The 16509-nt window shown below is 35.9% G+C and overlaps 1 protein-coding gene across 5 annotated transcripts in view; it reads left to right on the top strand.

Annotated features, from left to right (window-relative positions):
- ATAD2B (ATPase family AAA domain containing 2B) overlaps nucleotides 1-16509 on the top strand; it is a 160834-nt gene that overhangs the window by 83038 nt on the left and 61287 nt on the right. For all 5 annotated transcript variants that reach the window (XM_049905124.1, XM_049905122.1, XM_049905123.1 and 2 more), the window contains exons 16-17: nucleotides 4579-4890; nucleotides 8302-8437. In XM_049905124.1, coding sequence (XP_049761081.1) covers nucleotides 4579-4890; nucleotides 8302-8437 — 448 coding nt within the window. The remainder of the gene's footprint in view (nucleotides 1-4578; nucleotides 4891-8301; nucleotides 8438-16509) is intronic.

The following is a 16509-nucleotide window of genomic DNA, read 5'->3' as shown; positions in this document are numbered from 1 at the left end:
CTTATTCTTTTTCTCTTTTGTCTATTTTCCTCTCATCCTCTCAAAACTCTAAATAAAAATCTCTCTCCGTGGACTTTAAGCATTATGACGAAATCCCCAATATAAACCCGCTAACAGTCAACAGTCTACTTGGGAAAACTTTAAAGTTACCAAAACCAAAAAGAACAAGTTAGTTAAAAAATCATTGTGATCCACCATCAAATAGTTAAAACCTAAATAGAACATTAGTCCATTCAGTTAGCTACATCCGAATTATCCTCTTCATCCACAGGGACCTCCATCTCCGAAGCAGCATCCCTCAGCTTTTGAACCACAAAGACCTCGACATCTTCTGGTGAGGAGAAAACGTAAATCTCTCCAGCACTACTCCAGTTTAAGCTTTACCTGGTATAAGAGAGCATGCGCCAAACCCATTTCATGTAAATTTGGCTTGACCTTTGCAAAGCCTTGTGCTGCTTTATGGGAGAGGGTGGTATTTGGTATAAAATCCAGTCTTTTCCCTTTTTGAAATTGACCCTTTTTGGCTCCTGCTACTTCTATGATCTTAATGTGTTAGATTAGACTGGGAAATTCTTGTAGATTTTCCTGTGAATTTGTCACAGAACAGTCCTTAACTGAAATAAGCAATCATTTTGGAAATTCCCTAAATGACAGATATTTTAAAATTACTATTATCTTTTCTATTATCTGAAGTATTACTCTAATTCTTCATCCTAAATAATAGAGTCTTAGTTTCCTTTTGCATTTCCATGGATCAATACTTCTTATTTTTCCAAGTATTTGTTTTAGCTCTTAGTTACTTCTTAAAGTTTTTAAATTCTTAAGACATAATTTCTTACAGGACAGAAAACCTGTCTCTTGCCTTTTTTTGGGAGAGGGGTACAGAATCTGCTTATATACCATTTTCCTTCTGGAGAGTGACATAAAAATCCATTATAAATAAATTACTTCTATTTTTGGCTGTGACATTTGCTCCATTTAAGAAACCAGTTCACATAAAAAAGAAAATCAAATACAAGTTTTCAAACAGGAGTAAAATAGTAATAAATTTTAAATCTGTTTTAAACTCATGAGTTTTGAATCCCAGACATGTTTTAATTTGTATGGGTTCATTGCAGTGAAACTTATGCAGTTTTGATGAATAACAGCAAAGATAACTAACCTCTTTTCAGAGGTTATGGATTTGGTAACTTGCCTTGAAAAAATTCCCAAGCACTTGGAGGTTTTCTAGGCACAAATAGGTGTGATTCTCAAGTAGTGAAAAATTTCCTCAACAACATACATTGATAACAATGATACATGATATGTTGGCATCCAGAGCGTTTACACAGATAATAGGAGCTTAAGGTTAACGTGGAGCTCAAACCTACTCATATTTCTGTATTCCATTTTCGCTAAGAGGGCTAAACCTATGAAAATCAATAATGAGGCTTCTATCTTGTGGGCCTTTGTTATGTTTGCTATCGTACTTAAAAAATAACATAAAAATTTGTTAAGACCGTGTCTTTTTCTGGTCTAACCTCTGAATAGCTGTATTTTTTAGACTTTCAGAAAAAATTTAGGTGTGATTATGATGTACTTTTAATTCTCTTTTAGAGTCTAGTAAAGGAAGTGTTATAAGTCAGTATTTCTCAAGTTTTTTGTGTCAAAATCATTTGTAAAGCATTTGCAAAATACACATTTATGACTTCAAGCCCCTAGAGATTCTGATTCACCAAGTTTGTCATAGGGCTTGTGTATCTATATTTTTGCTTAAATTGCATTGTTTATTTTGATGGATATTTGATGATGAGAACCACAGATATAAAGTGGTAATTCTCACTCACAACTGTAAAGATGTTTCCTATCTTTATACTCTGTTGGTTGAGATCCATGTAAAAATTTGTTTTTTTAAATGGAGCCTATTATTGTTGGGAAACTTTTTAATTATCTGGGACAAATTAGGAAAAAGAATACATTGTTATGTATGTGATTAACCTGTTTTTATTATTATGTCAAATATAGGTAACGTTTGCTACATAAAATGTTTTTAGTAGCTGTTAATTTTTTTCTGTTTTGTCTTAAATGTTTCTGAATATATATTATTTAACTTAGTCTTTTGTAGGACCATGTAGTATGTTCAATAACTGTGTATGTACTTTTACGGAAGAAAAAGAAATATGATTGTCTGTATTGCTTGAAGGTGGTCGTTTATTTTTTGCTTCCTCTGATGTGGGGGACGGCATTCGCTTGCTTTAGTCACACGGGATTATTTTGTTAGCTTGTTACAACTTTGAGCTGGTATTTATCTTCATTTTGTTGAAATAATGTAGCGGATATGTGTGCCACAGGAAAGATAATTTTTTTCAGGTTTATTTATTGAGAAATGGAAAATAAAATGAGAGCCCAGTGGTAAATCTGGTTAATCTGAAGAATAATAGGTTGCTGTAATGAGACAGTGTTAATGCTTATTCTGTAAAGAGGTTTCTGAATTAATTCCTTTGAGGTTATATTAGGCTTTTCCTTAACCCTGAATAAATCTGACTTAAAGAATTCAATATTCTTCTCTATTTTCATAATTCTTATTGATAATTTTGCACATAATGTATAAGTTGGTTTAAAAATAAAAGAATTTAGATTTCTTAGAAAAAAATTAAAAGCTCATAAGATATAGTTTATCTACTTTTCTTTATAGTACACAATAACCTAGCAGTTTTACCTTTCCAGACTGTAACCTTTTAGTTACAGTAACCTCTTTTCATGCATTCTTCTACTCAGCAAATACTTACTGGATACCTACTGTGTGCCAGGCATTGTTCTAGGTGTTTGAAATACCTTACAGGTAGTCCCTGATTTATGATGGGACTCTGTTACGACATCTGTGTTGTAAGTCTTTTCTGACAAAAGCCGAATACCTCATATCTCATTTTATTTTTTTTGGCTTTCATTATTATTGCCTTTTATTATCAGTATCTTTATAAATCTGATCTTTGTCTTTGGGGGTTGGAAACATTACATATAAACTTACAGATGTATTTTAACATTGTATATAAACAAAAAAATAGTGCTATGGAGTCAATAACATTGTATATAGTACATGTTATTAACGATAAGATATTTAAAAAAGAAAGAAACAAACCAGATGGTCATAAATGCGTTTCATCATAACTCGAATACATTGTAAGTTGGGACTACCTGTAGTGAACAAAACAAAGAACTTTACCCTCACAGAGCTCAAATTAGAGTGGAGGGGAGGGTAAGCAGACAATAAATATAATAGGTAAATAAGGTAAATAGAAGGTGGTAAATGCCATGGACAAAAAAAAAAAAGCAGGGTAAGGAAAATTTTTCTGTGATTTGTAGGATTTAATTATTAATAGGACCATGCGCACTACTTCTAATCAGAATATAGTTACAGGCAATGTGAGGGACTTGTATTTTGGTTTATATGATTTTGTCTCTTGATACCCCTAAATGTTCTTTTTCTGCCAGTTAGTCTGGAGTACTTCTTCTCGGCTCATAGCTTTCTTGCCTAATCACCATTTTTATTTTAGTATTTAAGTGTTCCACAAGGTCATCGTGAGGTCTAAAGAGATAAATAAACCTAGTATAGCTCCTTGAGGAGCTTAGGGACTAGTGATTTATATCTAATGCGAGTAGTTTCCCCTGCTGGCATGACTGCCAAAAATGACCAAATTCAAGTTTCAGTGGTGATATAAAAAACTGAGTGGCTAGTTGGAGTTTTTTTTTTTTTTTTACTTTTTGTGGTAAAGATCTAACAGTTCTTGTTTTTTATATGTCCTTATTACTCAGATGAATGAAATGATTTAAAAGCATAAGGGATTTGACCCGTTATTTAGCTGCATAATCAGTTAACTATGGATAGTGGATAACACTTCATGTTGGTACCATCTTTAGAGCTAGATTATCAGTCACTTGAAGCTAAAATATATAAAGGTGAAGTTAGTGTGGAAAATCAATGAAAATATTTTTAACATTCTTACTTTCCTTATTGCTTTTGGAACGTTAACAGGCATATCACAAATATGTTCTAATTTTGAGGGAGTGGTGTCAACTTATGTAGTGGCTTGAACTCAGAGTTGGTAGTAGAACAGCTCTATTTTGAAGCTTCTGCCTGTGTATTACTTTGTACTACTTCTGTATATGTATTTGGAAAGTAGTAATATTAGAAAAAATATTTGTAAACTTAATGTCATGAGAACTAAAGATTGCAAATATTGACAAAGGATTGAGATGAAAATTGTTCTTTTAAAACCTTTCCTGAAGAAAGTTGTACATTGTTAACAGTGGTTTTGACACATGATACACGACCTATTTTGTTTTAATATCATTAGTTCCTGTTTATGTTAATTTAAAATATTCAAAACATTTTCAGTTTTACTGAATATTTAGCGCTTAATTCACTAACTTTATTAGGCAATTTTAAATAATCAATTTTAATTTTGCTGATAAAATTACATGTAATTGTTGATTAAGTCCTGGTTGTTACTTTAGCTAAGAATGTGTATATTTGCAAAATGTAGTTGGTCCTTGAAAGAATGAGCTTACCTTTATTATCCTTTTCCTTTTGTGCATTAGGCTACTGTGGAGCTGATATCAAGGCCCTGTGCACTGAAGCTGCCCTGACTGCCCTGCGGAGGCGTTATCCCCAGATTTATGCTAGTAGTCATAAGCTGCAGCTGGATGTTTCTTCAATAGTGCTCAGTGCACAAGATTTTTATCATGCAATGCAGAATATTGTGCCTGCTTCCCAACGTGCTGTGATGTCTTCGGGACATGCACTATCCCCCATAATAAGGCCACTGCTGGAAAGAAGCTTCAACAACATCTTAGCAGTCTTGCAAAAAGTGTTTCCTCATGCTGAAATTAGCCAGAGTGACAAAAAAGACGGTACTATAAATTACTTTTCTATCTTGTTGTAATGAAAAAAGAACAGGTATAGTGAATTTCTTCATAAGGTTATTTATGTGTTGCTCTTTTGTATGTGCCATGCATAGAGAAAGTATGTTTATTTCACTTACCATGGTATATTCCAGGCCTAGCATACTTCCTGGCATATGGTGGGTGCCTGGTGAATACTTATAGAAAGAGTGAATGAATGTTTGCTCACTCTTGGGACATTCTGTCCATCTTATGTTGGAACGTTACTATTTTTAGAAAAATTGACTGTGAAAATGATAGCTTACATTTATTTTATTATCATAAAGCCTTTATATAAGTTGTCATTAATCCTCATAATAATTCTATCAAGTAGGTACTTTTTATTATTTTTACTATATAGGAGACTGGGAAATTTGCATAGGTAATTTTGCTTAAATAAGGTCACTCATTTAGTAAGTTCTGAGGCCTGCATTCAAATCCAGAGATCCTGACTCTGAAGTCAAAATCAAATATCTTTTATTGTTACTGGCAGGGCACTCTGCAATATGCTGTGTAGAGCTTAGAGATTAGAGCAAGACACAGAGTTTAAGGGTACTAAGAGAAGGTAAAAAGCAATAACTAAAGGGCTGTAGAGATCCAAAAAGGGCAAGCATATTCTGTTGGAGGGGTTCAGGAACGGTTAGTAAAGGAGAGTTTTGATATGTACCTTGAAAAATAACTAGGATTTTAATGATGAAAAATAGAAGGTGAGTGGACATTCCAGGTAGATGGAGCATTTTGAACAGAGGAATGAAATTGAGAAAGATTGAGGCACATAAGCTATTTGCAAGGAAATAAATTAGGACTTGGTTGTAGAAGGTCTTGAGTTCTAGCCTCAAGTTGGTTGTACCTTGGATCTGAGATAAATAAAAACAGAAAAAAACAAAAACCGAACCTGTTGCCGTCGAGCCAATTCCGACTCATAGCAACCCTATAGGAGAGAGTAGAATTACCCCACGGGGTTTCCAAGAAGAGGCTGGTGGATTCAAACTGCTGACCTTTTGGTTAGCAGCCTGAGCTGTTAACCACTGTGCCACCAGGGCTCCAGAAACAGATATATTTTAACATTTTATGTGGTACATGTTATTAACGATAAGATATTTAAAAAAGAAAACAAACCAGAGGGTTGTAGATGCGTTTCATCATAACTTGAATATGTTGTAAGCCAGGGACTGTCTGTAGTGAACGAAACAGACAAAGAACTTTACCGTCACAGAGCTCTTTAAAAATGTCATTCATTTACCCCCCCCCAGAAAAATTCAAATTAGGTTGCTATGCTAATCAAAGTAAAGTCCGTGAACTTTGAAGCATAAGTAATGTGTTTTAATTATTTTTTTTTTCCCAGTTCCTTGCACCTTGTTTGGCATGTAGTCTGCACCTAATAGAAAATTGTTCAATATACTTACACTAAAAATGTATATGGTAAAAATCATTAATATTCAGTAAATTTTATTGTCACTATGAGTAGCTTTTTCAAAAACTTAAATTTCTTAGGGCTATACTCACATGACAGAATCAACTCCATGGCAGAGGGTTTGGTTTTGGTTTATACCCACATGAGGAATCCTGGGTGGCACAAATAGTTAAGTGCTTCACTACTAGCCAGTAGGTTGGTGGTTCAAAGCCACCAAGAGGCACCTCAGAACACAGACCTAGTGATTTGCTTCAAAAGATCACAGAGTTGAAAACCCTATGGAGCCATTCAACTCTGCAGACATCAGGTAGCCATGAGTTGAAGTTGGCTTGACGGTAACCAACAACAGCAGCAATATACTTACATGAAATACTGTGATTCTTATATCTAGCACATCGAGAACAGGACAGATATTTTGTTGAGTATCTATGAGCTGTGGTGGCACAGTGGTTAAGAGCTTGGCTGCTAACCAAAAAATTGTCAGTTTGAATCCGCCAGCTGCTCCATGGAAACGCTATGGGGCAGTTCTGCTCTGTCCTGGAGGGTTGCTATGAGTTGAAACTGGATGGCAACAGGTTTTTGTTTTTCTGGTTTTTTAAATTTATGAGCTAGACACTATGCCATAAACTGTGCATTTCTTATCTCTCAGTTTCATAACTGGGAATATATTTCTTTCCCCCAAATTTCTGAATATTTTTAAAGATGTTCCCTTTAGAAAATCATAAAAATCTCACCTTCCCTTCTGAGCTATTGTGATAGCCTTTTATCTTAATTTGAGAATTACCATTTCATGACATTATTACCCATGTTTTCTTATAATTATTTCTGTAACTATAAAACATGCTTTAGTTCCAGGTTTTTGTTTTTTTTTTTTTTAATCAGTTAATGCCATGTACCAGTGGATAAGAGAAACCAAATCTTACTTTGATCTTTAATGTATTTAAAAAAATTTTTTGGATAGATTGTTCTGATTATTTTTGGTCTTTAATATTTTCCTTAGGCAAGTATTCTTGTTAGGAAATTATCACTCAAAAGATATTGTAAATTATTTTTCAGGTTAATTCTTAAGATATTAGTTGTTGTAAATATTTAGATTAAAGATCTGTATCTGTATCAGCCCCTGAGATCTGTATCTACTATACAATTCAGTGTCTCACTTTAGAAAACATACCTCCATTTTTTTCTTTGTTTTTTGGGAGGGATATGATTTTTGTCCATATTAATTCTCTGCTGAATCTACCACACATGTAGTATTGCTTTTTATTTGAATGAATTGGCACTTTTGATGTGTACGTGTGTGATACAACTATTAACACTTAAAGATAAAGTCCAGGTACATTTTTAAGTATTATGCTCTCAGTAGGGATTTTAGTTCCACTTAGTCCATTGAGTGGGAACTTAAGACCCATATACAGCCTAATGCTACTTGAATGAGTACGTTTTTAAGATTGGCTTTGTTTTGACTGAATTCCTGACTCCGTGTTAACTGGACTAGGTTTTCCTCAAAAAGGTTTGTGTGTACTATTTGAAAAATAAGGACCAATTTGTTCTTTGTTCTTGCTTTTGTAAGAACTGGTCATGACTCAGCTACCCTATTAATTAAACTAGATATCTTTTATGAAATGAACTCTTTTGACTAAAATTAACTCAGATTTTTAATAAGTAGGTGGGTAAAAATTTTAGTAGTGCCACTTCTTTTCCAGACTGGTTGCAGTTAGTCAATGAAGTCTACCAAATTACATCTTACGACACTTAAGTAGATCGTCTGTAAAGGTGAAAGAACATTAATTTCATTTGTAAAGTATTCAAAATACTGTAGTTGTCAGTTTGCCTAGTAGATCGGTATTTGGTAGATAAATGGTTAATTTTACTGTATTTGTACTCCAGTTTTTCTTAGCTTTAGTAGAACGCTAATATTAAAGAACTTTATAAATGTTATAACCTTTGGGATTTTTTTTTTTTAACAGATATAGAAGCTCTACTTTTAGATGATAGTGAAGATGAGAGTGCTTTATCAATTTTTGAGACCAGTTGTCACTCAGGATCACCAAAGAAACAGTCATCAGCTGCTGCTGTACATAAACCCTACCTTCATTTTACAATGTGAGTATTTTATGTTTAATTTCTTTAAATTTAGAGTGATTTTTGCTACTTTACAGCAGAATTATAGTACCTTTTTGCTTATAGTTGTAACCTTGGGAACTTGATCTGTTTTTCTGTTGTTTGGATACATTCTGGAAAACTGCAGATACTATAGATACTTTTTGTGTGGTAATAATTAGTCTATCAACTACTTAAGATATTTTTCCCCCAAGCAGAAGACTCTTATTTACTACAGTTTACATTTTTTTAATATGATAGCATGATTTGGGGGGGGTGGGGGAGGGGAAGGGAGCTGCAGAGAATTACCCTTAGAAAGTCAACCCCTGCCCCAAATTTTAGTGTTTTTCTATTTGAATTAAAATTGACAGAAATGAAATATTTACCAGGATTTAAGAGTACTTTAAGTTATAGTATGTTTCAGATGGCAGTTTAGGGACCCCAGAGAGGTTTTAAATTGGAAATTGCTCAGAAATTAAACAAGTAACTCCTGATCCTGCAAAACCTCATTAACTTACACTTCCCTAATTTGGGTTTTATGGTTATTCTATTTATATTTACCTTTTCAGTATCTATATTAAAGCAGCTTTTGGTATGCCCTTAATAGGTAAACAATTTTAGTGTGACTGTAATTTTAAACTACCAGTAGAACCATCACTTGGGTTTATATAATCAGTGTGATAGGTAACAGACTGTTTTTAATGCTTCAATTAGCAGGTCTAATGGCATTTCTGTTAGAAGATGCTGGATTGTATGTACTTTTAAGTAATTTTTCTTTAGAGGTGTTTTGAACAAATTTAAATCATCAACTTGAACTGAAGTGTTTCCCCCATTAAGTTTTGGTGAATTGTTGCAAAAGTTAGATTTGATTATTTGCGTGATAACCCTTTTTGGTTTTTTATTTTTTAAAACTGAAGCTAATTTGCTTTGATCCATTCTGTCTTCTTTTTTTCCCGCCGCATTGGAAATACCTCTTTTCTTTTTTTCTTATTGTACTTTAGATGAAGGTTTACAGAACAAACTAGCTTCTCATTAAACAATTAATATGTGTATTGTTTTGTGACATTGGTTGCCAGCTCCGGTGTCAACACTCTCCCCTTCTTACCTTGGGTTCCCCATTACCAGCTTTCCTGTCCCCTGCTGCCCTTTCATCCTTGCCCCCAAGCTGGTGTGCTCATTTAGTCTTGTTTTGTTTTATGGGCCTGTCTAATCTTTGTCTGAAGGGTGAACTTCAGGGGCGACTTCATTACTGAGGGTGTCATTTGTATGGCTACTTTTGATTTAGCTTTTCCGAAGGGATTAGTTTAATTTTAGCTTCTTTTATATATGTTTTTCTAGTTCATTGATTTAATAGTGACTTTCATTGAATAGCCAGCCAACTATATCCTAGAACACATTTTTTTCTTTTTAGGCATTTTGATAATATTCATAATTTATCCACTTGTTCACCTATCCACACATTCATCCAAAGTTTGTGTTTACTTATGCTAAGCACTGTACCAGATGCTGAGAAGATAAGCATTGAGTAGGATATAAAGTAGTTTTCACCCTGGAGATGTTTGTGCTATTGGGAGTGACACACATTGCGATATAGCTTAAGTGTGCTGTGAAAGCAGAATTAAGAAACTTCCACTGGGGAGCCCAGAAAGGCTTCACAGAAGAAATAGTGACATTTGCTGGCTTTTTGAGGCTGAAGCGATGGGAATTAGCATTTGAGTGCTTACACAAACTAGACATTATGCTAGGTGTATAATAGGCTTGGTGCTTTATATACAGTAATACATGTAAACTTCCCAACAATCCTGTAACATTTGTGATATCATCATTTTATAGATGAGGAAAGCGAAGCACAAAGAAGTTAATTGCCCATGGTCATGCTGTTAGTATGTGGTAGAGCCATGCTCTGTGCTGTTTGTTTCCTGGGATAATTTTCTGTTATACTGCGTGGCTTCCAAATGGATTTCTGAGCTTAATAGGTAGAGAGGGAATTATATTGCTGCTTTGGGTAATTTGGGCCAGTATAATTTTTCATACTCTCCAGTGAGCACACACTTTAGAATAAAGGTCCTTAAGGTCCCACACAGGAGGAAATTGTATCCTCCTATACAGTTGTCTTCCTCCTATACAGTTGTCATGGAAACCCTGGTGGTGTAGTGGTTAAGTGCTACGGCTGCTAACCAAAAGGTCGACAGTTCGAATCCACCAGTCGGTTCTTCGAAACTCTATGGGGCGGTTCTACTTGGTCCTATAGGGTCGCTATGATTCGGAATCAACTTGACGGCGATGAGTTTTTTTGGTATAGAGTTGCTAATATAACTTGCTTTTTTACTGACTCTGTTGGCAATGTTATTTCATATCAGCATATGGTAAATATCATTCTTTTAAAATAGCTGCTTAGTATTTTATTTTATAGATGTTTTGTAATTTGTAAAATCTTATTGATACAAATTGAAGTTTTCAGTTCCTCTTTTATAAACAGTGCTGTGGTATCTTTCTAAGTATACGTCTTTACACCCTTACCTGATTCAGACCTAAGGGTAAGTTTTGAGAACTACGACTGCTGTGTCAAAGGGTGTATTCATTAAAAAAATTTGATACACGTTGTTCAGATGCCTTCCAGGGAGATTGTACTAATTTACATTTTCACTACTAATTTATGAGAGTGCATCTTTTCCTACACCCATGTCAACTCTTGAGCACTGTTTGTCTTTTTAAACCTTTACCAACCAGAGAGGTGAAAATAATCTTTTTGTTTGAGCCATTCATTTGTTCATTTATTCATTCACTCATTCAGATATTTTTTAAGGGCCTATCATGTGCTAGACATTGTCATAGGTTCTTGGAATATACCAGTAAACAAAATACACTAAGATCCCTGCCCTCTTAGAGCTTGCATTTTAGTGGAAGGAAACAAACAAAAATGTAATAAATAAATAGTATGTTAGAAGGCAAGTGCTATAAAAAAAAAAAAAATGTAGAGAGTGGCAAGAGTTAAGGGAGCCCTGGGAGTGGGTGAGTTGCAGAATATTATTGTACATACATTTTGGCATATTTTGTTGTTAATAGCCATTGAGTTAACTCTGACTCCTGGAGACCTTATGTATAATAGAACAAAATGTTGCCCGGTCCTGTGCTGTGTTCATGATTGTTGGTATGTTTGGATCCTTTATTGTGGCAATTGTGTCGGTCCATCTCCTTGAGGATTTCCCTCATTTTTGCTGACCCTCTACCAAACATGATGTAGATGACTAGCGACTGACATGTCCAAAGTAAGCAAACTGAAGTCTCATCATCCTCTCTTCTAAGGAGCATTCTGGTTGTATTTTTTTCTAAGATCGACTTGTTCTTTTGGCAGTCCATGTGTATTCCGTATTCTTCGCCAACACTGCAGTTAGAATGCATCACTTCTTCTGTTTTTCCTTTTCATCGTGTAGCTTTCTCATGCATATGAGGCAATTGAAAAGATCATTGCCTGGTTCAGGTGTACCTTGATCATCAAAGTGACACCTTTGGTTTTTAAAACTTTAAAGAGGTGTTTTGCAGCAGATTTGACCAATGCAATAATTTCATTTGATTTCTTGACTGCTGCTTATAGGAAGGTTGACTGTAGATCCAAATGGAATGAAATCATTGACAACTTTAAGTTTTTATCCATTTATCACGATGTTGTTTATTGGTTCAGTTGTGAGGATTTTCATTTTCTTCACATTTAAGTGCAATCCATACTGAGGCTATAGCCTTTGACCTTCATCAGTAAGTGCTTCAAGTTGTCTTCATTTTCAGCAAACAAGGTTGTGTCATCTGCATATCGCAGGTTGTTAATGAGTCTTGCTCCAATCCTGATGCTGCGTTCTTCTTATAGTCCATCTTCTCAGATTCAGCATCAGCAACAGATAGAAAAAGTGAAAGGATAAAACTGTGTCATACACCTTTTCCAGTTTTAAACCTTTGGCATATTTAGAATTGCCAAATAAAATTCAGAAAAGTTGTAATTTTTCCACTTCCACTAGTCTTTAGAATACTAGGTTTTCCGCCTTCTACTCCCTACTAATGGGTATTAAAATTAATTTTTAGTTTATCAACCTAACAGGTAAAAGATGCTTGCTATTATTTATTATTTCATGTATTTTTTTCTTAATTTTTCATTTCTGTTAGTGACTATCAAATCTCCTTTTTTTTCTTTTTTTTTATTATGTTTTAGGTGAAGGTTTACAGAGCAAATTAGTTTCTCATTTAACAATTAATTAACTTATTGTTTTGTGACATTAGTTGCCAACCCCATGACGTGTCAGCGCTCTCCCCATCTCAACCTTGGGTTCCCCATTACCAGCTTTCCTGTCCCCTCCTGCCTTCTCGTTCTTGCCCGTGGGCTGGTGTGCCCATTTAGTCTCGTTTTGTTTTATGGGCCTGTCTAATCTTTGGCTATAGGGTCCCTAAGTCAGAATTGACTCGATGGCAATGGGTTTTTTTTTTTTAATCTTTGGCTGAAGGGTGAACCTCAGGAGTGACTTCAGTGCTTAGTTAAAAGGGTGTCCAGGGGCCATACTCTCGGGATTTCTCCAGTCTCTGTCAGACCAGTAATGCTGGTCTTTTTTTTGTGAGTTTGAATTTTGTTCTACATTTTCTTCAGCTCTGTCCAGGACCATCTGTTGTGATCCCTGTCAGAACAGTCCGTGGTGGTAGCTGGGCATCATCTAGTTGTTCTGGACTCAGTCTGGTCCAGGCTGTGATAGTTGTGGTCCGTTAGTCCTTTGGGCTAATCTTTCCCTTGTGTCTTTGGTTTTCTTCATTCTCCCTTGCTCCAGATGGGGTGAGACCAGTGGAATATCTTAGATGGCCGCTCACAAGCTTTTAAGACCCCAGACGCTACTCACCAGAGCAGGATGAAGAACATTTTCCTTATAAACTGTGTTACGATAATTGAGCTAGATGTCCTCCAATACCATGGTCCCCAGCCCTCAGCCCAGTATTTCGGCCCCTGAGGGAGTTTGAATCTTCCATGACGTTGCCTTGGTTAAGTTGTGCTGACTTTCTCAGTGTTGTGTACTTTCTCACCCTTCGCCCACCAAAAACCCACTGCCGTCGAGTCGATTCTGACTCATAGTGACCCTATAGGGCAGAGTAGAACTGCCTCGCAGAATTTCCAAGGAGCGCCTGGTGAATTCGAACTGCTGACCTTTTGGTTAGCAGCCGTAGCACTTAACCTCTACGCCGCCAGGGTTTCCCCTTCACCCACGTTACCACTTATTTATTGTCTAGTTAGTTTCCCCCCATCCCTCCCCTGCCTCATAACCATCAAAAGATTTTTTCTTTCTGTATGTAAACTTTTTCATGAGTTTTTATAATAGTGGTCTGTTATGGATTGAATTATGTCGCCCAAAAATTATATGTGTCAACTTGGCTAGGTCATGATTCCCAGTATTGTGTGATTGTCTACCATTTTATCATCTGATGTGATTTTCCTATGTGTTGTAAATCCTGCCTCTATGATATTAATGAGGCAGGATTAAAGGCAGTTATGTTAATGAAGCAGGACTCAATCTGCAAGATTAGGTTGTGTCTTAAGTCAACCTCTTTGGAGATATAAAAGAGAGGAGTGAGTGGAGAGACATGGGAATCTCATATCACCAAGAAAGTAGTTCCAGGAGCAGAGTGCATTCTTTGGACCTGGGTCCCTGCGTAGAGAACCCCCTAGACCAGGTGAAGACTGACGATAAGGACCTTCCCCCAGAGCCGACAGAGAAAGCCTTCCCTTGGAGCTGGCACTCTGAATTCAGACTTCTAGCCTCCTAGTTCATGAGAGAATAAATTTATCTTTGTTAAAGCCATCCACTTGTATTTCTGTTGTAACACCACTAGATAACGAAGACGTGGTCCCATATAGTATTTGCCCTTTTGTGATTGACTTATTTCATTGAGCATAGTGCCCTCCAGATTCATTCATGTTGTGAGATGTTTTGTAGATTCATCGTTCTTTACCATTGCATGGTATTCCGTTGTGTGTAGGTACCATAGTTTGTTATCCATTTGTCTGTTGACAGGCACTTAGGTTGTTTCTATCTTTTTACTATTGTGAATAATGCTGCAGTGAACATGGGTGTGCATATGTTTATTCATGGGATGTCTCTTCTTTTTCTAGGATATATTCCTAGCAATGGGATTGCCACATCTCTTTCTTAAGCCTAGATTGCTCTTAAGCTTCAGACCCTGTCCAATTGCCTATCTCCCCTTTGCTGTACCACAGATCTTTCAGCGTACAACTGTACTCCATCCCCTTTTCTTCTCTTCCTGTGAGTCTTTTATTTTGAATGGCATCATCATCCATACATTCAGGTGTCCCAGCTAAAATTGGACATCATTCTTAATGTGTTCACAACTGCACCAATAAGCAACATCATGATAAACGGAGAAAAGATTGAAGTTGCCAAGGATTTCATTTTACTTGGATCCACAATCAACACCCATGGAAGCAGCAGTCAAGAAATCAAAAGATGCACTGCACTGGGCAAATCTGCTGCAAAGGACCTCTTTAAAGTGTTGAAGAGCAAAGATGCCACCTTGAAGACTAAGGTGTGCCTTACTCAAGCCATGGTATTTTCAATTACTTCATATGCATGCGAAACCTGGACAATGAACAAGGAAGACCGAAGAAAAATTGATGCCTTTGAATTATGGTGTTTGCAAAGGATATTGGATATACCATGAACTGCCAAAAGAACAAACAAGTCTGTCTTGGAAAAAGTACAACCAGAATACTCCTTAGAAACAAGGATGGCGAGACTGAGTCTCACATACTTTGGATGTGTTGTTAGGAGGGGTCAGTCCCTGGAGAAGGACATCATGTTTGGTGAAGTACAGGGTCAGTGGAAAAGAGGAAGACCCTCAGCGAGATGGATTGACACATTAACTGCAACAGTGGGCTCAAGCATAACGATTGTGAGTGTGGCGTAGGACCAGGCAGTGCTTCGTTCTGTGGCACATAGGGTCACTATGAGTCGGAGCCAACTCAACGGCATCTAACAACAGCAGCAACATCCAGTGAATGAGCAGGTCTTACTGACTTTTCTTAGCTAAATAAACCTAATCTCAGCCTATAATTTCTCACCTCCTCAGATACTAATTCTTGTCTAGACTGTCATTTATCATCTCATGCTTGCTTGGATTATTATAGCACATCCCTAACCTGTCTTCTTTCCTCCTGTTTTTCCTTCTTTTTTAAAACTTTTTCCCGTACTGAGCTAGCGTTGTCTTCGCAAAACATGTTATCTGATTATGTCACTCCCTTGCTTAAGTAGCTTAATTCTTCCCCAGTGCCTTCAATATAATTCCAAACTTTTAACATGGCTCTTCATTGGCTGACTCTTCTTCCATTTTCCCCACCTCAACCTCAGTATTCTTATCCTTACATTTCCCCAGTTCCTAAAAGAAGCTGGCTGTATTAACTATGTAAGTTACCCCAAAGGGCCATGCTTTTTCTAGATTCTGTTCCTTGTACATCTTATTGTTTTGCTTTTTTTTTTTAATTAATCCTTTTTTCCTCCAAGTATGTTGGATTTCTGCTGTGGTTACATTTTCCAAGTAAAGACTTCTTTTAATGCCTTACTGGGGTCTCATAGTACCTTGTACTTAAACAATTCCAATGAATTATAGTAATCTGTATATTTCCTTTTTCTACTATGTACCAATCAGGTATGAGATCTGTGATGACAGTGGTATTGTTAGATAACTAGGGCTGGGGTATTCAGCGTAGGAGACGTTCTACAAATGTTTGTTAAATGAATGAATATTTTAAGAATGCTTGTTGTGTACTTCTAATTTTTTTTTAAATTGTGTGTTTATATTCCTTGTCCATAAGGGTGTTGTTTTTAGACACTATGTGCATAAAAGTAATAAATCCTTTTTTTCCCCCATTTATGCAAATTATTTGTTCCATTTCACTGTCGACCGTTTAGTTCAGATTGTAATTTCAAAAGATTTTTATAAATTAAAAATCTATGAATCTTTTTTTCTTGCTTCCGTGATGCATGTTTTTTATCCTAACTTTAAAGTTTTTTAAATTTTAGTTTTTAGCCCAC

This window comes from Elephas maximus, chromosome 12 (assembly GCF_024166365.1).
Source record: "Elephas maximus indicus isolate mEleMax1 chromosome 12, mEleMax1 primary haplotype, whole genome shotgun sequence".
Lineage (NCBI taxonomy): Eukaryota > Metazoa > Chordata > Mammalia > Proboscidea > Elephantidae > Elephas > Elephas maximus.
This window is presented reverse-complemented; position numbering and strand designations above follow the sequence as displayed.